Source organism: Centroberyx gerrardi, chromosome 23, assembly GCF_048128805.1.
Source record: "Centroberyx gerrardi isolate f3 chromosome 23, fCenGer3.hap1.cur.20231027, whole genome shotgun sequence".
NCBI classification, from domain to species: Eukaryota; Metazoa; Chordata; class Actinopteri; order Beryciformes; family Berycidae; genus Centroberyx; species Centroberyx gerrardi.
Window position 1 is genome coordinate 3,308,851 of NC_136019.1, and position 27,438 is coordinate 3,336,288.

The 27,438-nt window shown below is 43.3% G+C and overlaps 1 protein-coding gene and 1 pseudogene across 2 annotated transcripts in view; one reads left to right on the top strand and one right to left on the bottom strand.

Annotated features, from left to right (window-relative positions):
- The window catches only part of LOC139923358 (uncharacterized), a 29,892-nt pseudogene extending 19,011 nt beyond the window's left edge, over positions 1-10,881 (bottom strand). Inside the window, exons 1-9 of the transcript XR_013503910.1 lie at positions 10,591-10,881; positions 9,501-9,601; positions 9,117-9,186; positions 8,087-8,217; positions 6,486-6,574; positions 5,155-5,254; positions 4,922-4,965; positions 4,574-4,651; positions 3,546-3,735 (exon numbers count right to left, since the gene is read on the bottom strand). The product of XR_013503910.1 is annotated as an uncharacterized LOC139923358 (transcript). The remainder of the gene's footprint in view (positions 1-3,545; positions 3,736-4,573; positions 4,652-4,921; positions 4,966-5,154; positions 5,255-6,485; positions 6,575-8,086; positions 8,218-9,116; positions 9,187-9,500; positions 9,602-10,590) is intronic.
- Positions 10,882-15,802: 4,921 nt separating this feature from the next.
- On the top strand, positions 15,803-23,764 carry LOC144537877 (uncharacterized). The gene is made up of 5 exons (XM_078281758.1): positions 15,803-16,011; positions 16,517-16,677; positions 16,874-17,029; positions 17,810-17,998; positions 23,700-23,764. Exons 1-5 carry the CDS (start codon positions 15,803-15,805, stop codon positions 23,747-23,749), a joined length of 765 nt encoding a protein of 254 aa, XP_078137884.1. The 3' UTR covers positions 23,750-23,764.
- The last annotated feature ends 3,674 nt before the right edge of the window (positions 23,765-27,438 follow it).

Here is a 27,438-nt window from a genome sequence, read left to right on the forward strand (position 1 = left end):
ATTCTACTTGTTATTTCTAGGCATTTACTTGCATCTTGAGTCCGAACATGACCCGTTCAAAACCTCAGACGAAATCTTCACCACATATAGAGCTGATACAATGGCTTCCTCCAGGACCTGGTCAAGACTTTTTCCCCCCCCCCAAGGTTTTGAATTGGTCGCATTTGGACTCGAGATGCAAATAAATAAATTGCCGCGACATCTAAAGGACCTTCAGGCTAGGACACTTCAGAAGGGACGGATCTAATCAGTGGCGTTCCAGATACAGGAAAGAGTTTTTGACTTTTTTTTGACTCTCATGCCCCAAATCCCCACCCTGTCTTCCCCTCTCTCTCTCTTTCCCTTCTCTATCTCTCACCCCTCTCTCTCTCTCTCTCTCTCCTTCGCACCCTCTTTCTTATCCTAACAGCTCCCTTCCGTACGCCGAAAACATCACGCAGCGCTTCCCCTTCACCCCGGCTTGAACCGGGCTTGAGACACACCACCGGTTCAACTGAAGTTCACATTCCCTCCTTCTACAAGTTAAAAAACATAAACTACCGCTGAGATACGGGTCATTAAGTGGTCAGATAAGGGGTTAAGGGTTCAATTGAGCGCACAATTAGACTTAAGTATTTGGATTTTTACCAACAAACGGTTGCAAAGAACAAGTTCCCATCCCCCCCTTTGAAGTGGAACATTCCGGTCCCACAGAACCTCCAGGCGGGCCGTCCCAGACTAGATAGTCGTTAAAACATCCTAAAGTGGAAAAAAACTCTTGTTATAGTTGAGATAAGAGGTTATGAAGCTGAGGGTTCAATTGAGCGCTCAATTAGACTGAATTTTACCACCAACAGTTATAACACAGTGCAGATCCTGCACAGTCCCATGGTGCATCTGTAGCGATGACATGGAGAGCTAATCAATTAGTTTATCAGCTATGGAGAATACAGTAACGTTAGGCTGTGGACTTGCTAGTTATCAGCAATAGTGATGCATGGGTCAGGGATTTTTTCAACCCGACACATAAACAGATCCGAACCCGCCCGACCCATTTTCATACACAAAAAACAACGACCCAAAACCGATCTGCCAACCCCCCCCCCCCCAAAAAAAGTAAAGATTCAGGCAGCCAGGTAACTTCCCAAAGACTTGTGTAACTAAGGCTCTACATAATGCTGCACTGTGCAGCCTGGCAGGATATAATGTATAGCTAGTAAGTTTATTCTTAGTTAATTAAAATTAAATTTCATTGAAATTTAGTCTATAATAACATTGTGTGTGTACTGTGTGTGTAGCCTATTTGACCCGCCCGACCCGTTCTCAATATTATCTTCAGTCGACCCTAAACCCCCCCCCACCCCCCCCCCCCACCCGCGGATAAACCCTCGGGACCCGCAGGTTTCAGACTGACCTGCGTATGTGTGTGTGTTTAGCACACACAGCTCATACAGGTCGTTCAGGTGACATCATGCAGCCTAAGTTTTGAGTTGAGTAGAGACTAGGGCTAAAGACAAGACAGTTTACTGTGTCACAGGAACCAAATCCACCTTATCACACTATTCACTTTTACTGAGAACGTTACTGAATGGATCTACAGCCACACCACAACAAGCTGACTCAGCTGCTCTGTTTCTAGCTGCTTCTACAGATTTACACTTTATTTGAGAACAGACAATTCTATAATGTTCCTCCATGATGGAGACACAGCTGGTTGCTAGGAGATTTGAGATGCAACTGCAAAGCCTCTAATGCATATTACATGCATACAGTTGTGCTTTATTATAAAATGAGTATGTGTCGTCTTATGACCACGAAAAGATTTAGCTACATACTGTATATCACTATATATGTATCACTAGTCCATGTAAACTAATAGACAAAGAACCCAGAAGTTCATAAGTGTGACGTCGCTGAAACTCACTTGCATTCAAAGAGGCTTTTCCCTTTATCATGATTTGGTTTTACAGTAGAGATAGACAGGAAAGATTAGGAGAGAGGGGGGATGACATGCGACAAAGGTCCCGGGCCGGACTCGAACCCAGGACGTCACGCCTTAGCCGCTGATCCGCCCGGGACGCCCCGAGATTCAACAGAGTAATTACATGATGCTAAATAAAAGGACAAAGATGGTTTCTACAAACCGGCTTTAATGACGGCATGTCAAAGTTTCACAGCGCTCAGCTATAGAGGAGTGGAGCGTCTCACTCTCCGGCTGTCCCGGCTGAATTTGGCTCTTGAAGACTCGGTGCCACAGTGAAAACAAGTTGATCTTCCCCTCTTATTTGAAACAGTTTTAGTCAGCAAAGCTACAGGCAGGCCAAGCTAGACCAGACAGGAAGATGAACACATCCCCGGATTTCAACCAAAATCTGTTACAGTTGAGCCAGGGGTCAAATAAGAGTTACTGAGTGTTGAACTGGAGTGAAATATTTGGTATTTTATCAACAGCAGTTAAAATGTATACATAACATATGGCCATTAGCTGGATGCTTTAATCCAAAGAGCCTCTCAGTACCATCAGTGCAGACATTTTTCTAATGAATGGCCCCAAGTAGGAATGAAACCCCCCCCTAACCCTGGCAGTGTCAGTTCCTTGCTCTTCCCACACAGCGAATAAAAAAAAAAAAAAACACAAAATGAATTCAAAAAAACAAAACACACTTGAAAACACTGTTATCAGTGAAGCTGGGTTCACTGAGGGATCACAGGAGGGGTTATGGACTGGAGAAAGGGTTCATGTAAGGGTTAGGGGGTTGAAGCAGAGTTCTAGACGGGTTCGCGCAGGGTTGACGAATGCATGTTTAGTTCGAAAAAAAATGAAAATGAATCACTTATAGCTGCTAAAGTGTTTATTGGCGGTTCGTCGAAGGGTTAAGGGTTCAGCTGCGGGTTGAAGCGGAGCTCCAGACGCGTTTTTTTTTTTTAGGCTGACAGATGAATGTTTAAGGGTTATGAAAACAGTCAACAGTTCAGTCTGTGGTCATGTCCTCAACGCTGTGTGTGGTGTGTGTGTGTGTGTGTGTGTGTGGTCTCAACACAGCCTGGTTTGAGCAGATGACCCCATGTTTTGTATCTGTGTGTGTGTGTGTGTGTGTGTGTGACTGGTACTTTTGTCCCCGTTTGCAAATATTAATTGCTCTTGATGCGCAGTGGTAGTCACAAATGTGTGTCTATGTGTGTGTGTGTGCGTGTGTAAGCATGCATGTTTATATGTGTGTGTATGTGTTTAAACGTGTGTGTCCTATATGAATGAGTGTGTTTATATACTGTATGTTTGATATGTGCTAATATGCATTAACATTCAGTACTTGGTACTGATGACTAATGCTCAGTATATGTGTGTGTGTGTGTGTGTGTGTGTGTGCATGCATCCAGAACCTGGTATTTTGTGTGCATGTGTGTGTGTGTGTCTTATATGTATGCATGTGTGTTTATACATTTTGGTGTGTGTGTGTGTGTGCATATCCTGTACCTGGTAGTATTTGTGTGTGTGCATATCCAGTACCTGGTAATATGTGTGTGTGTGTGCGTGTTTAAGTGTGTGTGTGTGCAGTACCTGGTACTTCCTTCAGCGCCACCCGGCTGAAGTCACAGCTGACGTCGGGCAGCAGGTATCGCCGCGGGTCGCCGATCTCGTACACCAGCTGCTCGCCGACCGTCCCGAACGACACCAGGCCGCCGGTTCTGGGCGGTTTGGAGAGAACGAAGGAACCGTCGGAGGAACATTCCACCACCGGGAAACCCATGTTGTCCCTGAGAGAGAGAGAGAGAGAGAGAGAGAGAGAGAGAGAGGGAGGGAGAGAGAGAGAGAGAGAGAGAGAGGGAGAGAGAGGGAGAGAGAGGGGGGGAGAGAGAGAGAGAGAGAGAGAGAGAGAGAGGGGGAGAGAGAGGGAGAGAGAGGGAGAGAGAGAGGGAGGGGGGGAGAGGGAGAGAGAGAGGGGGGGAGAGAGAGGGAGAGAGGGGGGGAGAGGGAGAGAGAGAGGGAGGGAGGGAGAGAGAGAGAGAGAGAGAGAGAGAGAGAGAGAGAGGGAGAGAGGGAGAGAGGGAGAGTGAGAGAGAGGGAGAGAGAGAGGGAGAGAGAGGGAGAGAGAGGTAGAGAGAGACGGAGGGAGAGAGAGAGAGAGAGAGAGGGAGAGAGAGAGAGAGAACAGGGTTCAAGCCCTTGTTTTGCTTAAATATACACTACCAGTCAAAAGTTTGGACACACCACATTTGTCTTTATTTTTACTATTTTCCACATTTTAGAATAACAGTAAAAACATCAAAACTATGAAATAACACAAATGGAATTATGCAGCGACCAAAAAAGTGTTAAACAAATCAAAACTATCTTATATTTTAGATTCTTTAAAGCAGCCGCCCTTTGCCTTGATGGAAAGGCAAAGGCTTTGGAAAGAAATTCATACATAGGATCAACTTCACTGTTTATATTTGTCTAAGAAACTCATTTCAAGCATTTAAGCAGAAGCCTTTAGATCAAAATGGTTTTAAGAGAATGAGAAACATAAAACATTCAGTCAGGTGGGTCCAGACTATTGACTGGTAGTGTATACTCAGTGTATCGTGTATTGTAGTATTTCTGTATTATTACCAGTCAGGAACTTTATGCCAGTCGGTGAATATTCCACCTGTACTCTGGGCTCCACACTCTATCAGGTGGCCTGCAAGACTGACACACACACACACGCACACACACACACACACACACACACACACATACATTAAAGCAGGGTGAAACTGCAACAAAACGAGTCACAGAACTACATTTAATTTTCACAAACACATTTAATCTCTTTATACAAAAGACTGTAACTCTAGTTCCACTGTACTAACATGGTGCATAAACGGGAGAAAGAGTGTGTGAGGTGGTAGGAAGGAGTATGCATGGTGTGTGTGTGTGTGTGTGTGTGTGAGTGTGTGTGGGTATGTGTGTGTGTACCTCCCTGCTGCAAGTAGGTCATAGTCATCCCTCTCCCATCCAAACTGCAACAGATAAAAACCCAGACGAGTTACATACACACATTCCTGCACTTTCTCTCCTTTCGTGCATTCCTCTCACACACCGTCTCTCTCCCACACACACCAGCCATACTCCTCTTCCACCAGCTTGCATTAATAAACACAAACACACACACACACACACACACACACACACATCTATATCAGATGTACCGTGTGCATGAGCGGCCCCAGAGCCACGGCGCTGTCCACACACCGGCCCGTTACCACGATATCAGCCCCCAGATCCAGACACCGCTGGATAGGAACAGCGCTGCAGACAGAGAGAGAGGATGAGGCACATTTATGGAAAGTGTGTACTTTACACCGAGAGAGAGATAAAGAGAGAGAGAGAGAGACAGAGAGAGATAAAGAGAGAGAGAGGTGTGGCAGTGACATAGTCAATAGAGACACTGTCCTTCAACCAGAGGATCTGAAATGAAATTATTCTGCAAAATACAGTCAAATCAGTTCTGCTGGTATCACTCTGTGTGTGTGTGTGTGTGTGTGTGTGGGTGTGTGTGTGTGTGTGTGTTTGCATGCGGATGAGCAATATCATCACTACTACTTCGAGGATTTCAGGGAGTTATTCTGTGATTATTGTGACTGAAATGCTTCAATTTTACAACAGCTTTTCTGAGAAACTGCAAGGCAACTCGCACCATTTTAGATTCAAAGTAAAATGTTGTTGTGATCCGTTTGCTGTCATTTGCTCAAGTGTGTGTGTGTGTGTGTGTGTGTGTGTGTGTGTGTGTGTGTGTGTGTGCGTTTCTGCTGTTCTAAACCTTCCATTATCAGTCTGACAGTGGTGTTGCACATGCTGTTGTTCTCCAGCCATTCATCTTCACATGAACCTCACTCTTTCTGCTGCCCTACAAAGGCAAACGGCAACAACATTTGTGCATTTTAAAGGTCAAAGGTCACGACCAGTGTCTATCTCATGGTGTGTTGCTGCAATGCCCTGCTGGACTCTCACCTAGTGCTGCAATTTACTGTCTGCTGCAGTGATTTATGAGTTATTAAAGCTCAAAAATCAGCATAATTGTTGGTGCAACATGCAAGGCTTTGCAGCTGCTTAATTTTGTGCGTACATTACATAAAATCCAAAATATCGTTAACAGCTACCACCGATAAAGCCATCCTACGCTTGAGCTAAGTCATTGGTTGTTAACAATATAGCATTAGTCTGGGATAGTTTGATCCCAAGAGCAGATTTATCAATATTTTATCAATATTCCATATTGTGATAGCCTGTAAAGTCATTTTATTTGAGTTTTAATAACTCACACCACTACAATGACTCACTGTATGAATGTACATGGTGATAAAATACTTTTTCTGTATTTGGTTGCGGTTCACTGAATGTGTTGTTCCAGTACCATGTGTGTCAGTATCTAGTATGCACTGTGTTACTGTGATAGTTGTCAGTAGGTTTCTGGTGCTCCTGATCACTATGATCAATTAATTTATCGATTTCAAGTGTGCATATGTGTGTGTGTCCTTACCCCAGGTAAGCATTCATACTGTGGAGTGTTTTGGGTAACTGCTGCCTACTGCTCCCATCAGCCATCTTTACCTCAGAGAGACTGTGTTTCTGAGAGAGGAGAGGAGGGGAGAGGAGAGGAGGAGAGGAGAGGAGAGGAGAGGAGAGGAGAGGAGAGGAGAGGAGAGGAGGAGAGAGGAGAGGAGAGGAGGAGAGAGGAGAGGAGAGAGGACAGAGGAGAGGAGAGGAAAGGAGGAGAGGAGAGAGGAGAGGAAAGGAGAGGAGAGGAGAGGAAAGGAGGAGAGAGGAGAGGAGAGGAGAGGAGAGGAGAGGAGAGAGGAGAGAGGAGAGGAGAGGAGAGAGGAGAGAGGAGAGGAGAGAGGAGAGAGGAGAGGAGAGGAGAGGAGAGGAGAGAGGAGAGGAGAGGAGAGGAGGGGAGAGGAGAGGAGGAGAGGAGAGGAGGGGAGAGGAGAGGAGGACAGGAGAGGAGGGGAGAGGAGGGGAGAGGAGAGGAGAGGAGAGGAGAGGAGAGGAGGAGAGGAGAGGAGGGGAGAGGAGAGGAGAGGAGAGGAGGAGAGGAGAGGAGAGGAGGGGAGAGGGGAGAGGAGAGAGGAGACAGGAGAGGAGAGAGGAGAGGAGACAGGAGAGAGAGGAGAGGAGAAGAGAGAGGAGAGGAGGGGAGAGAGGAGAGGAGAGGAGAGGAGGAGAGGAGAGGAGAGGAGGAGAGAGGAAGGGAGGGGAGGGGAGGAGGAGAGAGGAGAGGAGAGAGGAGAGGAGAGGAGAGGAAAGGAGGAGAGGAGAGAGGAGAGGAGAGGAGAGGAAAGGAGGAGAGAGGAGAGGAGAGGAGAGGAGAGGAGAGAGGAGAGGAAAGGAGAGGAGAGGAGAGGAGACAGGAGAGGAAAGGAGAGGAGAGGAGAGGAAAGGAGGAGAGAGGAGAGGAGAGGAGAGGAGAGAGGAGAGGAGAGAGGAGGGGAGAGGAGAGGAGAGAGGAGAGGAGAGGAGAGGACAGAGGAGAGGAGAGGAAAGGAGGAGAGGAGAGAGGAGAGGAAAGGAGAGGAGAGGAGAGGAAAGGAGGAGAGAGGAGAGGAGAGGAGAGGAGAGAGGAGAGGAGAGGAGAGGAGAGGAGAGGAGAGAGGAGAGAGGAGAGGAGAGGAGAGGAGAGAGGAGAGAGGAGAGAGGAGAGAGGAGAGGAGAGAGGAGAGGAGAGAGGAGAGGAGAGGAGAGGAGAGGAGAGGAGAGGAGAGGAGAGGAGAGGAGGAGAGAGGGGAGGAGGAGAGAGGGGAGGAGGAGAGGGGAGAGGAGAGGAGAAGAGACAGGAGGGGAGAGGAGAGGAGAGGAGAGGAGAGGAGAGGAGAGAGGAGAGGAAAGCCAACTATTGCATTAAATCGTCATTCACACCGATTGGATATCTGAATAACAAACTAAGAAATAATGAAAACTGATGATGATGATGATGATGATGATGATGATGTCATGGATGAAGTCATGGAACAATGCCTTGGTTGGTGGTTTGATTCCCACTGGGGTTTTGCATGCTAAAAGTGTTGGGATTCAACTTTCCACCCACACTGCATGATGACAAATCAGCTGATAACAACAGTGATGCACGTGGCGGGGCCTTACGTGGGGCATGAGGTCATCGCCTGTCACCACGGCAACCTTGAGGTCAAGGCCTGCCTTCTTGATAACTTCCTGTATGGCTGCGGCACAGGCCAGAGGGTTCACCCCGCCTGCGTTACTGACCACACGGACACCTGGAAGAAGATGTTTACATGCACACTAACAGTTTGATCTGAACCTGATCAAGGCAATACTCCGTCTATAAAAAAACTATTATGTATTTTGCACTCAAAAACTCATGTTTTTATTGATATATGGAAACCTTTTCTGGAATATATGGATGTAAACATTTCTGCAATACTGACCAGAGCGTCTGTATACAGAGCTGAGAAGGCGCAGCCTTAACTAACTGTAATTTTCCTCATGTGACTCCTTAAATTATATATGTTTGGTTTTTCATGTCATTCAATTTTATTTCGTTATTTTATTTTGCCCTATTTATGTTTACATATGCATTTTTGCTTGTAACATGCACTTGTATGTTCTGTAAAGTGAAAAGCAAAAAGTCAACAAACATATAACTGTCATGTAAACAGCTTTATCTGAATATCTTAATCGGAGTGAGGTCATAATCAGGTTAACAATAACATGAATAACACACATACATTTCTGCCTTTCAATTTACTGGAACATGTAAACGCCTTAAGTCTTATTTCTTTCAAAAGGTCAAAGGTCACCAGACGCAGTGATCTGGACGTTGTATTTCCAAACAACTGCATGACGACATCTTCTGCTTTCAGACGGGGTTGCCAATAGGAAAGCTCGTGTTAAGGTGTTCTGCAATAACGTGAAAAGAATGAAGAAATACAGAAAGAAAGGCAGAAAAAATGTTCTGACGCGTTTGCATGCGGACGAGAAAGGAGAGGGAGAGCTGGGAAACCCGGTTCTCACGTCGGTTCCTTTAGAACTTTAGACCTATTACTAAATTAATCCATGCAAACCGGGTTATTAGAGAAATCGTGTTACTTTATAACATGTCAAAGTTTTAATCTAAATATTGCCTTAAGCAGATTACTCCCAGTGCCCCACTCACCTTTCTTATGGATGTCATTAATGAACGGAGCCAGAGCAACTTGGACAAAGTCTGGAGCATAGCCCATATTCTGCAGGAGGAGGAGAGGACAAGAAAAATGTGAATTATAACTGTCACGCTGATTCTGCATTCAGCATGTAAATGTACACAACACAATTAGTGAGTACACACTCATATGCACCCACACACTTCTCAGCATGTGCGCCCGATTACATCCTTTAACACTCCCGATTACATCCTGACAGTACATTACACACTTACATGCTTATATTTACCCTTAGACTAAGTTGCAAGATCACAGTCAGACAACAGGGCACACACACACACACACACACACACACACACACACACACACACACACACACACACACAGGTGTAACTCACAGGCATCTTGGTCTTGGCCGCGGTGAGCAGAGACATGGTAATCTCACTGAGGTAGTCAAACACTAGGAAGTCCAGCTTCCCACTGTGGATCAACTGGGGCACTGCACACACACACACACACACACACACACACACACACACACACACACACATTAAAAGACACAAATTCAGGGCAGAGCAAGGCACTAACACTGCTGGGTTGGGGGTTCAATTCCCACTGGGGACTCTTACTAAAAATACACAGGAAGAGTTTCATTCCAAAATGAGATATCCATCATTTGAAAACATCGACACTTCCTCTAACAAAATGACAGCTGGCATTAAAGAAAAGCCTATTAAGGGTAACAATTAAGTCATCTTAACACCTTTATTTTATTATTTCTGAAGACAGAATCATCCATGATTTTGAAATATTGACTAATGAAGTTTAGGAAGCATTTTTTTCCTAATTGGATATACAGTATATAGCATTTTGGAATGAAACCCTTCATATAGACTCATGGTAAGTGACTGTAGGACACTTTGGAGAAAGGCATCCATAACATTTGAAGCATAAGCAGTGAGTTAGACAGCTGAAATAGCTACAACAGCAAGCTAGTGCCAGTATTTTTATTCCCCAGTTACATAAAGTGAACACAGGGTTAATCCCAGTTCATCGGGGTTGCATTAGCGGTGACTTTTGCCCCAGTTAGCAGGCAGCTAGCAGCCATACAGGTTGACCTATAGCCACCCATATGGAGAATACCCATATACTTCAGAATATACAGAAAATACCCAAAACTGTGTTTGTACACGTCGACAACATTAATGTGAAATATAGTTTGAGTGACAACAATATATTTTGGATGTAGCCTACTTGCTGCTATGTTGTAAACAGCGCATAGGAAATGTTTCCAGTATCATAAATAGTAAAAATACAGTTTGTTAACACATATTTGGCCACTTTGTCTATTTTGAAACATATCTCTAGCTAAGCATCCTGTGAAATGTAGCCTATGTGTAGTGTGTTGTTGCAGCATAGCCACGCAGCTAAAATGCTACACAGTTAGCTTGAGCTAGCTTGAACTAAACCCAGTTTCTGTCAGTTTACCTGAGGTGGCGGTGTCCCCCCAAAACCCAGAGGCACATCCGATCCGGACTGTTTTTTTCTTGGCAGAAGTTGTGTAATATTTGAAACTTTTTGTGTTTTGACATGTTGGCAGCTTGACAGGCGAGTTAAAGTGCAAAAACCTCGAGTTACATAACAAGATTTCGGACGTTTTTAAGTTCTTTCCGTGCGAGAGCCGTCGGAAAGCCGACGCGTGCGCGACACGGAATAAATGTGGAAAATTAGACATTGTAAATGAATGTGTGGAAAGGTGGGAAACGGTGAGAAAGTTGACTCCTCTCCAACTCCCCAGAGGTTCAAGGTACACTGGTCCGTCGATTAAAAACAGCCCGACTGGAAACACGGGCGGAACCGTTTCCATTCCCCGTCCTTCCTCTGGCGACAACCAAGTCAAGAGTTGAAATTTAAAACTTGAATTTAGAGTTTAACTCATATTTCAGTTTTATTACCCACTACAATTCCACACTCCCCCGTGTGATGCATATTTTTAACGCCTATTTTCAGTCTTTTCAGTTAAATTGGTGTGAAATTAGATTTGAGCTTCTTGGACCTGTAAAGCTGAAAATGATTTAATAGGAATTATCAATATTTTACATTCAATATTTATCCAGGGATGGTTGACTGGTACCCATGCTCTTTTTTTTCAGCATTTAAAGGACCTGAACCCTGGATGAAAATGTCTGGTCGCCACTAGATGTCACCCTTTGTTTTGAACAGTGAATTACTCCGTACACTCAAGAGCAGACTGGGAAAATGGGTCGGACTCGGCAGGGAGATTGCCCCGTCAGCAGTAGCTCAGTGGTTTGAGCCCTGCAACAGCCATGCATCCTGCCGAAGTGTCCTTGAGCAACTCACGGAAGCCCTACATCTGATCCTGCAAGGCGATAGCACCAACCAAATTCCTAAACAGAAAAAAAAAAACATATATCCTTTAGCAGACATGGGTTAAAATGACAGACGGTGAATGCAAAAGGTGGCTTTTATTGGGCAAAAGCTTTATGTGTCAAATCTGTAATTCAATTTAATAAGCTTATAATCAAAACTTTCCCTCCACATTTTGCTTGCATGTATTCTTGCTCCAGTCCTAAATCAGTCTCAAGTCTTGAGGCACAAGTCCCAAATCTAAATGTAGAACAGCAAGTCAAGTCAGAACAAATCAAGAGTCCAGTATCAATTTAATATCTTAATTCTTTAAGATATTAAATTGATGCTGGACTCTTGATTGAGAACTAACTAGGACTTTTCAATGCAATATGGTTTTAATAGGATAAAAACTTGGTAAGAGCATCATGAGTTTGATTTCTATAATCAGTTTCAACTTCAATAAATTCAATCATTCCATACAAATTCAGAAAACAGAATTTAAATTCAGTCGTCCGCTGGAACAAATCTCATCACTTTCAATCTGAGTCATTTACACAAACACAAGATCTCAAGTCAAGACTTTAGAAACCTTTTCAAGTCATCAGAGTACAAGTCAGAGTCAAGTCCCAAGTCACCAGAACCCAAGTCAAGTCAAGTCTCAAGTCTTCTCTTCATGCATCAAGTCTCAAGCAATTAAAACTGACTCGAGTCCCCATCTCTGCTTTACATGATATTTTCCAGCAGTTAGTTGTGCCTGAGAAGTAGTTCAGTATATAAAAAAAAAATCCTTTCTGTCCCTTATTTCTCCTAATCTTCTCTCAGCATTTTGCCACACAGTCATTTCAGGGTCACAGTGACACTTGTCACATCTATTGTCCGGTCACTGTGGCTCTGACCCTTGCAGACTTTATTGATTACCTGTAACGCTACTGATCTAGGAATTGAATCTTATTCTACTGTTGACCTCTTTGTGAGTCTCTCTGGATAAAAGCGTTATAGTTTCATTCCTAAAATGAGATGTGAGTCTAAACTTTCCCAGTGGGAAAAGCGTGTGTAAAAATCACAACCTCTAGTTGCAGGGAAGAAACCATATCATTGTGATTTTTTTTCCATTCCTTTTATATTCATCTATCAACACCAAGAATCCCAATCCAGTAATTGTGTGTCTTCTTTGGGAGAATGAATATCACAGAAATATCAGAGTGGTCATGAGTCATGTCATGTCAATTGGATAACGATTTTTCCTCCAAATGGGTGTTTTTTTTTAATTATTTTATTAATGAACCATTTGTCCTTTCCTTCCAAAATGAGATATATACCGTTGAAAGAAAATAAATAAATATAATTTATTGTTGGTACAAATTTGGTGGTGAATTCTGGCAACAGCTGGCCACTGAAAAATTCTGAATTCTCTTGCTGAATAAAAAAAACAGAGCAACACTGATGGAGTTATTTTAATAAAACATTTTCTCTAGCAGTGTTGGGAGTGTTGTTGCTGTGGTGGAGCACCACTGAATAACAGCTTCTAGCATTCTACTTTCAGTTCATATATGCTGGGAGTTACATGTCAAAATGCAGTGAGTAGTTGTCCTCTCTTTGTCTGTGTTTGTAAGAGCAACAACCACAATGGAAATAAGTCTTTGACTAATTCTGAGAGGGCAGGAAATCAATCCTTTTGCTTACCGGCCACAGTGGCTAGTGGATTCCAATATTTGTTTTGTTGCTAGCCAAATATGGTGGTTGTTAGCCACCATACGGTGTTCGCCAGCAACAAATTAGGTTTACCAGCATTGTTTGGTGGTAATTTCCCACCCTGGGTGCATGTAAGTTTTGAATATGTGTCTGATGTGACTGTCCTCTTTCTCCCTGCAGCTAGGCTACAGGTCGAACCACTGGTATATTGTTGGATGTGGGTGATGGCGTGACGCACGTGGTTCCCATCTATGAAGACTTCGCCACCCCCCACTCCATCATGCGCGTGGACATCGCGGGTCGGGACGTGTCCCGCTTCCTCCGACTGCTGTTCCGCAAGGAGGGCTACTGCTTCAACACCTCCGCAGAGTCTGAGGTGGTCCGCACCGTCAAGGAGAGGGCCTGCGACCTGTCCCTCAATCCCCGTGGTCCACGAAACGCTGGCCTTCACCACCCTCCGGCGCACGCTGTACTCCACCATAGTGCTGGGGTTTGGGGATCGAGGCTGCTGACGGAGGTGAAGAAGCTGGTGCCCAAAGACGTCAAGTTCAAGATGTCGGCACCCCAGGAGAGGCTCTACTCCACGTGGATCACTGCTTTATATTATAAACTTTGCTCGCAATTACAGTAAACTATGGAACAAGTGCAATTGTCTGGTTTTATATGATGTGAATGCATGGCTGCGTTGGTCTACAAGCCCAAACACACACAAGCTCTTTGTTATTGCATTTTTTTATTATTAAAATACATCATATGCAGCCTACTGTGTTATAATGACACATTACAAGTTGAAATGCAAGTGTTCAAAATCATACCTCAAGTGTTGTTGGATGTATTTATTTTAAACGTCAAACCGCCAACTATTTGTTAAGCCCAAATCAAAGCTGGGGGAGAAGATTCAGTGGGGGAAAGTTTTAAGAACATTTTGGCCAATTTAGACTTGGCTTTAGTTTTTGTATTTCCTACAAACCTCTCACTTTCACTTAGTTAAACCCACAGAAGGAACTTCCCCTCCTCTCCTCCCCCTAGCAGCCAGAAATAGCCAGCAAAGAGGAGAATAAGAAGATTAACAAGAATTAGAGTATAGGAATCCCAGGAGAAGAGATTTCATAATAAAACTGGGGATAAATTTATATAGAAGAGAAGTTTGGATGAGAGGAGACTGCAGAGGAGAATGGCACAAGAGGCTAGCTAGTTTACAACGGAAGAAAAAAAAATTCTTGAACCACTGTTGATCGTAAATGATCGTAAAAAAAGGAAAATTCCCCGCGGTTAATTGTCTTGTACATCACCAAGGGAGTTTTATAGGTAACTTTAATTTATTTTTGTGAGTTAGCTACTTAACTTTTAATTTTAATACACTGTGGTGGTGGTGGCGACAACGTTGCGTAGCAGCTGGATGGGTTGAGTGGGCGGGGTATGGCTTGGCTTTACCGCCTTTGCAGCTTGGCCGTAAAGTGATGTGTTTTTTTTTTTTTTTTGCCATTTTGTTGTGGTTTACGTTACAGAAACTGGTTCATGCCTCCTTGGCTCATGCATGGAGGAGTAGCAGTTGGGAAATTGGAATAACGCCGACCACCCAGATCTGACCGCAGGTTAATTGTGTGTGTGATAGGGAATGTAATTTAGGATTAATATAAGAGCTCCAAAAAGTTTGTGACCGTCGCCTTGGATAGCGGCACCGCGACCTCAGTAAGTTACATACTCTCGTTTGTTTCTTGTTCAGATATATTTTCCTCTTTGTTTACGTCTTTGTAGTCAACAGAAACAACATTTTCTGCACCGATTGTAACCTTGACATCAAAGTGTGTCAGCTATCTTAAACTAGCTAATACTGTCTAACTTCACTGTAAGTTACATTGTAAACAATGGAGCCCCGGTAGCATTCGTTCTTTGTCTACGCCAAATTCCATTTAAGAAACGGCAGTTTTCACGTGGCCTCGACTATTGGCAAACGTACACACTTAAAACATGGCTTAAAACATTTTAAGAATTATTAGGTTCCACTGTTGAATTCGGCGTGCATCCAGTAACGTTACACACTTACTTCAGTAAAAAGTCAACTTTTAGAACACCGGCTCACCTGTTGAGAACGGGATCGTGACGTGAGCAGAAGTGAGCAACGCAAGGCATTGTGGGATTTTAGGACACGGTAGAGACCGAGTAGTAGTCGTAGTAGTAGTGGAGGTAGACGTTGCGGTGGTGTTTATCTTATCCAACTTAAAAATGGTGAACGGTTGCTGTATTATAAACTGCCATAACCGTTCTCACGACCGGCGTGGGAAACAGATCGCTAATGGAGTGCGATTTTCACACAGGTAAGTTATAATCAAAACACATTTAAGCCAAGCTGTGTTGTTTGTTGTTGGGTTGTTGCTACACAGCTAACTTTGCACAACTAGCTGGCTGCATAGCTACATAACTAATCAAAGAAATTCTGTGTGTTTTTTCAGGCAAACCAGCCTATGAAATGCTACAGTGTCATCCTGACTGAGTACCTTCATTACACCTCGGGGCACACAGAAGTCAAAGCAACGCACACCGAGCGGTTTAACCGGAGGACAAAGAGACAGCAAGCTCTCACAGTGAACAACACTGCACCTGCAACACCACCGATCTAGCTGGCCAGAGATCAGAGATGGATGAAGCTGCACCACCAGATGTAGCTGCACAGAGGTCACAGGTGGATGAAGCTGCACAGAGGTCACAGGTGGATGAAGCTGCACAGAGGTCACAGGTGGATGAAGCTGCACCACCAGATGTAGCTGCACAGAGGTCACAGGTGGATGAAGCTGCACAGAGGTCACAGGTGGATGAAGCTGCACCACCGGATGTAGCTGCACAGAGGTAAACCTGTAAACCTGTAAAGATACAAATTAAAGACACAAACTATTGAACAAAAAAGTGTCTGTGTTCAGCAATACATATGTATTGAATGTAAACAAAGAGGTGTATCCTAAAATATGGCGACCACTACCCAGAAGGCAATGCGCCATCACGTGGTTGCCTATTCTCTATATCTTCTTCTAACACAATACAGAGAGTAGGCAGAGATAAGTAGGCGGTAGAGAGCAGTGTGAACCAGATCTGAAAGTTGAAATTTAATTGAAATAAACGCCGCTTAGAGGATTTACTTTATGCCGAATTTACCAATAGGACCTAAGTATACAAAAGAGGTCTTCAGTTATTTTCTTGAGGTATGTACGTTTGCCGTTAAGCAAGGCAGCTTCAGAGTGAAAGGTTTTTGAATGGAGTTCGGCATTCTCTCTCATTCAAAGAGAAAAAGAAGTCCAAAGAAATCCCAACAACGGTATTCTACAGCCATAATATGAGTCTGCATTTATGCTTTTAGCCAAACGCCAGCTCCAGTAAGGAGGGCTTTTCCAGAAACCAGAGACGTTTCTACCGGAGGAAAGGAGGAACCCACAGGACACAGGTGTATCTGGACAGTACACCAAGGCTTACTGCTGATAACTGCTAAAGAAGAGGTGCCGGACTCTCCAGGCCCATGGGGTAATAAGTACATCATTCCCTTTACTTGAACAAAAGTAATAGAAGTTCAGTTCCAGAGATTTGTGTAGGAGGAGATAAGTTCTGTCAGTGTTGTTGCAATTGGGACAGGTTGCTGACTTAATACCCCTATAAATCAAACTCACAGCGTATCTTCAAACTATAAAAAGCACCTGACTTCTCTGTCATTCTGTCCCAGATCTACCAAGAGATATTTCCAACGGCTTCAAGAAGGAACAAACAGACCAACAGCTCCTGCCACAAATCAAGGATGAAGCAAATGTCGGTTCTCTAAACCCACCCAGCTCAATCACTGTTGAGCTGAGGGATGAACCTGAGGAGTATCACAACATCTGTAAGTCAACCTGTTTCCTCTTTCCTCATGTCTGAAAGTCTGAAAAGTTTCTGTGCAGTTTGGAAACTGCACAGAAAGGCAGGAAGGCATGGGAAACATGTAGTTATGCATCCACTGTCATGCCACATTGTGACAGTTGTTGAGAAGAAAAGTCTTCAGTTATAAGGTGATATGGGATAGTTGACGGTCATATTGCCCAGCCACTATCAGCACACATTATATTGAACACTGACCAAATTCTCCAAATGCAGTCAAGGAATTTGAGGCTGAAAATGTGTAGCAAGACCGTTTCTTACATTTCTTTCCATTTATACATATTTAGGCTGAGTTTCTTTTCTATTTTCATATATATAAATGTCTATTTTGCTACTCTGTATCATAATTCATATAACACAGTGATGCAACCAAATCAAGTTCATAAATCTTTTCCACTGTCTGTTCTAAACAGCCGTTGTCTGGTTTCTCTTTCCTGGGAAAAATCCTCTGCTGCACAGGAAGTGATGTGTTTTATTTTTGTTTGTAATAAACAGAAGAAGAAGAACTGGGTAGTTAGCATGAGCAGTGATAGCCACCATGGCTGAACAGACAAAGAAAAGAGAAACTCAAACTGCAGCAACAGAAAATCCAAGCTCCGCCCACACTGCTTGATTGACAGGTGATCTGTGGGAAGAGCAGAGCAGAAACACCACAGTGAGGCTGAGGGACAAATAAAAACGACACGAGAACCTTGCAGATTACCACTTAAATTAAAAATAAAGTCGTTCTCCTTCTCTGACCCAGATCCCCCTAGAGAGGGTTCAACTGAAGTGAAGGCAGAAGTAGCACCAGAACCTCAGCAGAACGTCTTACGGATCAATAACGAAGTGACGGTGACTTTGGACCCAGACCCGGACCCAGACCCGCCAGAAGACAGACCTGCTGAACCGGAGGAAGGACTGAAGGAAAAGCCCACAGAATGTGCAGCTCTCTGTAAGTTGTCTTGTTATATTTCTGTAGCTCTGTGTTGACGAAGGTGTTCTGCTGCAGTAATGAGAGCAGGAACCATGTTGTTCCACTGTTGTCCTCAGTAAATCTTTCAGAAGGTCCTCTGCGCTAACCGGGCTGCAACACTAAACACATTAGACGAAATGTGTGTGTAACCCATTAAAACGCGTATTTAAATCGATTATTGAAACACTCACTGTCTTATCTGCTGGGATGGGTGCTCTTGGGTCCTATTTTATTGGTCAAGATGCCATTTTTACCATTAAACCCATGGCTTGCTTCACCCTTTCCCACCCCAGCCCCCAAAGTTTGCGTGGGGGGGGGGCGGCTAAATCGCTGAAGTTGAGAAGCACAAAGAGAGCTTCAAAAATAGAAGCTCTCTAGAAAACATCTAGAAAAGCATCAGGTGAGGGATGTTTTTCAAAAAAAGCCAAAAAAGGGTTTGTTGACTAATCTAATCGTTTCACCCTATTGTATGCTGTAATAATATTCTAATAGGTTATCTACAAATAAAAGGAAAAGGAAATATGTAGCCTGTACTGTTTTAGGTGTTCATATTCATTATGGATTTCCAGGGTTAAATCATCATTCTGGCTATGCAAAATACCCTTTGAAAGTGTGAAATCTCACAATTCTCTCTGTGTAACCCTTTTACGATCACAATGTTAGAGCAGGAATCCCCTTTTATGTAACACAAGTGCACATAACACACTTGCCATTAGTGTCTTCTAGCAGTCCAAAACCAATACGAATCATGGTAATGTCGGTGTCCGTATCACAGCATGGGTCCATGAAACAAAGCTGGTAGTAGTTTTTAGCCACAATAACATGCTAACGTGGAAAAATGTCTAAAGAACAGCCATTGTTTATTTTGAAACCCTTCAGAGCAAATATCACTGATGTTCATTTCTCTTTTGGATAAGACAGAGTAGTGTTTACATATGAAAGCTTGCTATCTTCATTTCGAAACATTTCTTTTTGTTTCACATTAAAAAATTTCATCTGTAACGCCCAAAGCGAAACGGAAGACTCGTTTTTCCACGGAGGAGGCCTTGGAAGAAATCGCTCGCTTTAACGAGGAGGAGCTCCAAATTTCTGAGGATGACAGCGAGACGAGTAGCTTTGACTTAGCAGCAGAGGACTTGTTTAGTGACGGCCTGGACCCCGTTTTACATCGGTGAGTGTCTAAATACATCCTTACTCAGAAATATTTTTGTTGTTATTGAGTACGCTTACAAATTAGGAGCAGGCCTGATTGTGAATAATAAATGTGGCCTGTGACATTGGCCTATAATTTATGTTTCCAGATTTCCCCCCATAGATACAATTTGTTTCTTAATACTTGTGAATGATATTTTGGCAGAAACATAGCAGAGGAATAAGCAGTAAGAAGTCTGTACTTGGGTTGATGAAGGTGTTTACTGGGTGCAGAGTGGAGACCAGAGAACATGCGTGGCTCAATCAATGGATTAGTAAACTAGAATGCTAATGCAATTTTGTTTTCTGCCATTTTTTCACATATGCCATTCAACAGCCCTTCATCAGATCCTTCAGATAATGAGATATCTGAGGAGGATTGGGAACCGGAGGCCTCCCTGCCGCGGAAGAAGCGATTCCGTTCTTCCGTCGACCCGGACACCACCTCCCCCGCCGAAGATCCCTCCGCCTCTACTGCTGCCACCGGTGGCAGGACGGCAAGAAAGTGGGGCAGGCGGAGAGGATCCCGACGCGCCGCTTCCACCAGCGCGTCTAAGGAGAGATGGCAAGACATAGATGTGGCGGATGTTCAGCCGCCACAACCGTCCTTCAAGCCTGCCAGAAAGCCCGGACCGCAACTGTCCTCCACTTCCTCCTACAGTGCGCTGAAGTTGTTCCAGCTCTTCTTTTCGACCTCGGTGCTGAAAACGATCGTAAGAAACACAAACGCCTACGGTGCCAAGAGCCAGGAGGGAAGTGACGAGTCGTGGCAGGACATCTCGATACAGGACATGTACTCCTACCTGGCGCTCGTGATCTACATGGATCTGACCAAGTTCACTGCCTTGATCGACTACTGGAGAACGTCCCAGCTGTACGGGCTGCAATTACCTACTTCGATCATGTCGTGCAAAAAATTTCAATTCATCTCCAGCGCTCTCCGTATGAGCGATCCAAAGGTGGATGCAAAGAATGACAAGAAGAGGGGAACACCAGCGTTTGACCATCTGTGCAAAATCAAACCTCTGTACCAGCAGATCAGGGATGCCTGCAAGAGGCATTTTCATCCCTCACAGAACATTGCAGTTGATGAGAGAACGGTGGCGTCAAAGGCTCAAGAGGACCTCAAGCAATGCATGAAAAACAAATCGACAAATCGGGAATATAAACTGTTTGTCCTGGCAGACTCCTGTTCTGCCTACACTTGGAACTTCTGTGTGTACCGAGGCGAATCCCTTGTAGAGCAGAGCAAGGGTCTTGGTTATGAGTCCGTCATGGCCCTTGTAGATGAAAAGGCGTTGGGCACGGGCTACAGACTTTTTGTAGATCACTTTAACACGAGTCCCACGCTTTTCAAGGACCTCCTCAAGAAAAAGGTCTGGGCTTGTGGCGCCGTTCGACCAAACAGGGTCGGTTTCCCCAAGACGACGGTCAACGACTTGGCAAGAAACGCTCCCAGGGGCAGCCTGCGGTGGATCAGGGACGGTGAGCTGCTCTTCCTGAAGTGGAAGGACACCCAGGAAGTGCTGCTGTGCTCCACCATTCACAGAGCGTACGGAGGAGACACCGTACGGAGGAGGCTGAAGGGAGACGACGGTCAGTGGACAAGTGTAGAAATCCCTTTTCCAGCAGCAGTGAAGGAGTACAAGAGGTATGCAATATTCTGTCAAATAATTGTGTGTCAAATAACAATATCCTTCAGCCCTAGTTAGCCCTTCTAATAACTAATAAAACTGTATCTACTTTGTGTCCATCCAGGAAGAGAAGGAGAGTGGACCAATCGGTTGTGCCGAATGGATATTACAGTGTGATCCTCAAAACCAAGAAATGGTACAAGGCTTTGTTCTACCGCTTTGTGGACCTCGCGGTTACGAATGCTTACATTCTCCAGCGGGAGCTGGCCAAGGCAAAGAACGAGAAGCCGCTGTCCAAGAAAGCTTTCCGTGAGACTCTGGTCCTGGAGCTCACAGAAACCGGGTGTCCGTCCACCGCTCGCTCCGCACCAGCCACCCCGCCTTCCCACACGGCGAAGTACATCTCAGGAGACAGCACCGCTGGCAGGAGGAAGTGCAAGCTCTGCCACCAAAAGACTCCGCTCATCTGCATGTCCTGTGACGCCCCGCTGTGCTTCCTGCCCAAGAGGGACTGTTTCAATGATTGGCATGACCAGAAAAATTTGTAGGACAATCTTTTCCCTGCTGGCTTCAGTACGTCTGCAATTTGTTTGTGGTTTTATGTAAATGGTTGTTTTGAAACTGTGATTTGGAACAATGTATTTCCTCCCTTTTCACTGTTCAATATTGTTTCTACCTCAAAATTTACTTTTTGTGTCCAATTTTTACTTGTTGATGTGATACACTGTTATATTTTTTTTACTTGATGCAGTCCCTCAAAAGCATCTACCATGTAGTTATTTGCATGGATTTGGACTCTGCGAGTTTAGTCAAGGTCTTTTGTTGTTTCATATGGAATTAGGACACATGGAAAACAATGCAAATTGCTCATGTTTGGTGGTATTATTATAAACTTTGAAGCAGGATTTGGTGAACCTTTTAACTGAGCTGAGCAGGCACAGCCACAGACAGCTGTGTACACTCAAAGATGTTTTTTTCTTTCTTCTAGGCAAGAAAACACTTCAATTTCCACTGTGTCTGAGTCTCTGTTACTCTGTTTCAGTAACACTTAGAGCATTTGACTCTTGGAGAAGAAACTCCCAGAGCTTAGCTTACATGATTATGCATGTAGTCAAAGAGCAATAACCGTTATATTTTGGGTATGTCATTTTAGGCCTTCAGAAATTAGGCCACTTGAAAAGGAGTTAACCCATTTGACCATGGACTGGTTTGATATGAGAGGTAGTGAGGTAAATTAAATCTGAAAATCTCTGCAAACAATGCTAATGAAGTTGATTTCTTTTCTGTTGACGACCCTCCATATTTTATATTCTAAGTAAAAAAAAAAAGGTGATTGGGGTGGTAAGTTTACATTTAGACTGTGGACTTAAAAAGGTATAGGTAGTATTTTGTAATGTATTCCAATTACCTTATTGAAAGGCAATTTGCAACATAAAGTGTTATTTTGTTTTATTTTGTAATTACACAACAGCAGAAATATCCTGTGATCACCAACATGACTTTTTTCCTTCATACATTACTTTATTCTTTACACACTCTACATTCAGTAGAAGGAACAACAGCATCAACAACCTTTTAGACATATAGCCTAAATAAAGTTGTCAACATTGATTGCGACACATTGAGTGTGTGGCCCATGCTGGAATAAAACGCATTACCTCTGCATCGTGTTTTAACCAGCTAATGTGGGGCAAATTGTTCAGGACAACATCCTGTCCTGCCGAGACACACGTCCTTAAGGGGAACTGAACAACTCCCGCACATCAAATTCCACCTTGGATGCTGTCATGTTAATCCAGCTGTAGACTATTTTCCACCAAGCAGTGAGAAGGTATTCAAACTGCGGTCAACTTGATGTGTCGCTCTATTCTGACAGGTTGTGGGCTGTGTGCGAGGCTGTGATTGCACTATATAATGCTCTCATGCAGCTACAAAGTTGTGACCAAGATAAAGAATCAGCATTTTTAAAATGTATTTTTCACTGCTTTGGTATTCCCCTTCATAACCTTACATCGTTTTGATGAGTTTAGAGTTTAATTAGGTATCATTAATAAATCGAAAAAAACAAAATTACTAATGAGCTTACCATCAACCCCGACGATGGATGGGACCATTCTTCAAGCATTGTTTTTGAGATGTTTATTCCTGTCGTCTTTCGAATAAAATCTGTAGAGAACTGAGAAGTTGTCATCTGCAAACTTGTTGAGTGTCCACACCGGCCAAATTTTTCGTTTTAGGTTTGATGAAGTCTCTGTAGTTGGTGTTTTGCCTTGTAAGCTCTGCTCCAGTTAGGAACAGTAGCTGCTCCATTTGCTTTGGCCTCATATCAAAGTAACAGCAGCGATGTTATTCATCCATCTGCCGCTCCAAAACTAGGAGATAAAAAGCTGCAGCACTGCGCAAACGTGCCGCAGCTCTAATGTGCTCAGTGTAGCTCCGCAGGTCAACTTATGTTTGTTTGATTTTTGTATTCCCAAATGTAAATATTACTTTATTTACTTTTTCTTTACAAAGATCCTGTCAGTCCCTGCGTCCACAGATGGCACTTTTTTATGTTTTGCTTTTGTGCTTGAGCGCAGTGCTGGGCATGTCTACCGCTGTTGCTGCTTTGAGACGATTGAAAACCTGTAATGTGATCATTTTATGTTACAATTTTTTTCATTTCGAACACGCTGCACTCTGCACCTCCTTTCCATTGAAAATATCAAGGAAAAAGAAGCTAGCACTGTGAAGAGATGTTTCTAGTGCAACCTTATCTATCCACAATGTGTGTTTGAAATACAACAACTTCTGTATTTCTTTACCTGAGTCACATCACCTCTCCTCTTCCTTTTCCCCTTCTGCTTCCACTTCAGGTTCCTTCCCCAGCCTGCAGCATAGAAAACGCAACAACGTACAGCTGTGACCGGTGTGAGCGGAGCGTCACTAGAAAAAATTACTTACGGTCACACTGCTGCGGCAAGTGCGGTAAATCTTTTCGAGCCACAAACCCTACCGCTGTGAGCGCTGCAGGAACAACTTCACCCAGTCCTGTAGCCTGAAGAGACGCCAGCGCCTCCACACCGGGGAGACACTGTATCACTGCCACCTGTGCGATAAGAGCTTCACCACACTTTACGTGCTCAAGCTTCACAAGCTCGACCACAGCGGAGAGAAACTGCACCACTGCGACGAGTGCGGGAAAAGCTTCAGGCTGGCGAGGCAGCTGAAGGTTCACTGTCGAGTTCACACCAGGGAGAAACCGCACCAGAGAGAAACCGCACCAGTGCGACGAGTGCAGCAGGAAGTTCAGTATATTTGCGGTCCTGAATGCACATCAACACCGTGGGGAAACCGTACCACTGCAGCCAGTGCGGAGAGAACTCTACTACAACTTCTGAGCTCAAAGTTCTGCACGTCTGTAAGGTGGAAAGCAGGACGACTGCAGATTGGGTGAAAATCCCCTGCTGATCAAAAAAGAAGAGTGTGTGGACTCTCCAGACCCGCCCAGGAATATTTCTACTGAACTGAATGAGGAGGAGGTCTGTGAGTACAATTCACTCTTTCTGTCTTTCTGTTTCTAAAAGTTTAATTGCATTTTTATTGGCTCTTGGTCTGTGCCCAAATGTTTCAGTCAGTGCCACAACAGTTATTGCTAATTTTCCTACTCAGCTATACTATATAACTCAATAGACTTTAAAATGTGGTACAAAAGCAAAACATCCACGAATGTGGCAATGTATTGACATTGATTCCACAAAATTTAGTTTTTATAGTTATTGAGGTTCCATCGCTTATGAAAGTATCTCTTTGCAGTTGGGAGTTTTATAATTATATAATATAAACAATAATATACAACAATAATATGAACAAATACTACATTACATTATTACATTACATTATGTCATTTAGCAGACGCTTTTGTCCAAAGCGACTTACAGGAAGTACATTTTGTCAACAGTAGTCAAACCAACTGTGTATCACAATCTTCATCACCTACTGAATGTCAGTCTTCATCATACTTTTGTAATTATTGCTGATTGAAAACTTTACCCAACACCACACCAGGATAATATGAACTATAGTCAATCTTGTCTCCAAAGAGATCTAAATTTTGCCCAATTTCCCCAAAATTTGATTTTATCTTACTTCCATCCTAATTTTACCAGCCAGGATTCGAACTAGCAACCCTCCAGTTCACAAGCTCGCTTCTCTTGCCATTTGTCCACCAAATTTTCTCCACAGCTGCCATCCCCGCCCTGCTACCTGCAGGCGACTAGAGAGACCCAGAGGAGTTGCGGCCTCACTACTGCAGCCGGTATGGAAGGAGCTTCAGCAGGAAGTTCCACCTCCAGGACCACCAGCGTATTCACACTGGAGAGAGACCGTACCACTGCGACTGGTACGGAGAAAACTTCCGGCAGTGGGGCAACCTAGCAAGACACCAGCTGACACACACAGTGACACACAAAGAGACACACAAGGAGCCACACTGGGGAGAAACCCTACAGCTGCCAGGTATGCGGGAAACGTTTCTTCAGTCGGACGATGCTGAGAGTTCACAGGTGCAAACACACGGGGGAGAAACCGTATCACTGCAGCCAGTATCCAAAGAGTTTCTCCCAGCTGAACCACCTGACAGCACACCAGAACAGCTGCAACAATCACATCGCTACATTAAGAGAGACCGTATCACTGACACAAATACAAATAACTTTAACATTGTACAAATATGGGAAGAAATGAAGTGGTTTAAAGACAGATTCCAATCTAGGAAACATGGGAAAAGCCAAACTAAGCTGGTTAAATTCAACTAAAGTAAGAGACATTGTGCCACTTAAACAAGTGGCACAATGTGAAATGAGCTAAAAGACAGTATACCACAGTGACAAGCATGGGAAGAAGTTCATTTCTTTACTTGAGTTTTATTCCAATAAGATATCAATCATTTGAAAAAGGTTATACATATACTTACAAAATGATTGACAGCACTAATGTGATTTTTAAAGGAGTATTTTTAAGGGCTTGGTTGACAAAATAACACTTTTTCAGACCAGGTCACTCTTACTATTAGTTTCTTATGATGTTAGCAAGCTATGAATTGAAGCTTAACCTTTTTTATGCCATTGCACTTATGCTGAATAAGGGAATCAGTTTGCAAGGTTACATGAAGGCAGAAATTATGTTATATCATATTAAATATAAATATTTTTTGCAGACCTTAATTTCTTGACTGAATTTGAAGATTTTGGGTGTTCAGTGTGACTGTCAACCAGGCCGCCTCACTCTACAGCTGAACATTATTCTGTACAGGAGCAAATATCACAATATGTGGCATGACAATGTAGCTACATAAAATGTGTAGACTGTTTTTTTGGGACTGAACAACATTGTTTTTACATACTTCTCCGGACCTTCTGGGCAATAACAAACTTTTCAAAATCTTATTTTACCATGGTCTTAAGTAAAGTTGACAGTAATACAGTGTAAGTACTGTGTAAGAAAGTAATATATTTTGGTAAAAAGAAATAGGTAAAATTTCAGTATTGCACTAACAAAATATCATAATAAAAACATAATATCCTTGTGTGGCATAGTCAAGAGTTCAAGTTGTTAAGTGTGTGTGTGTGTGTGTGTGTGTGTATCTGGATTTATTGGTGTGTGTGTGTGTGTATGCATGCATGTGTATACATGTATGTAACAGGTGTATGTTTTGCTTTCGCAACATGCAAAAAAACCCACATCCATCAAACTATTCTGACAGGACGCCTGTGTGCAGCAGTCCAGAGACGCAGGAGACACAAGAGAGAAATACTCCTAACAAGGTTGGTCTCTTTTAATATGTTTTCGAATAGATTTAATAATTCATGTTAATGTAATTTTTAGAATTATGAAAGTAATTACCTAAAACTCAATTAATATGATTTATCACTGTCCACATATTTCCACACACAAAAGTGACAGTGGATGTAATTTGGTGTCTTGTTTTAAATTGTGTAATTTGTGGCATTTATATTTGTCTTGACTGGGAGAAGAAACAAAGCCCATAATCCAAATCTGATAATATTCTGTTGTACTAATGTACTGTTCTTTCGCCTCATCTTCATTTTTTGATGTAAAATCCAATGTGGATGAGTCAGTAAACTTCTATTCACTGTCCCAATATTAAACTGTTGTCATTTTTAAAATTAAGACACACTATGTTGACTTGACATGCGGGATGACTTCTTAGTTACATTGCAAACATTAATACTAGGTCTGATTACAAATATTTAATAACATGCATTGTAGTTTTTTAAATTAACATTCTCAAAAATGGGATTTTGTGCTTTTGAGTCATCACAGAGAAATATCACATTGCATACACACAATATGGGAAAGGTTGTTGCCAAGATTAATTTAATTGTATGTTTTGCCCCATGTCTCATTTCAGTTACTATTGCCAGAAATGTAGAAACGGAGCCATAAATATTATGTCATTCTCCTCTCTTCCTCCAACTGTTGCCCCTCTCTCTTCTTCTTCTCCTCCTCCTCCACAGACCTTTAAAAATCACTCATGTCAGTCAACTCCTCCTCCTCCCCCAATGTCTCAATCCTCCCTCCTCTCCTCTCCTC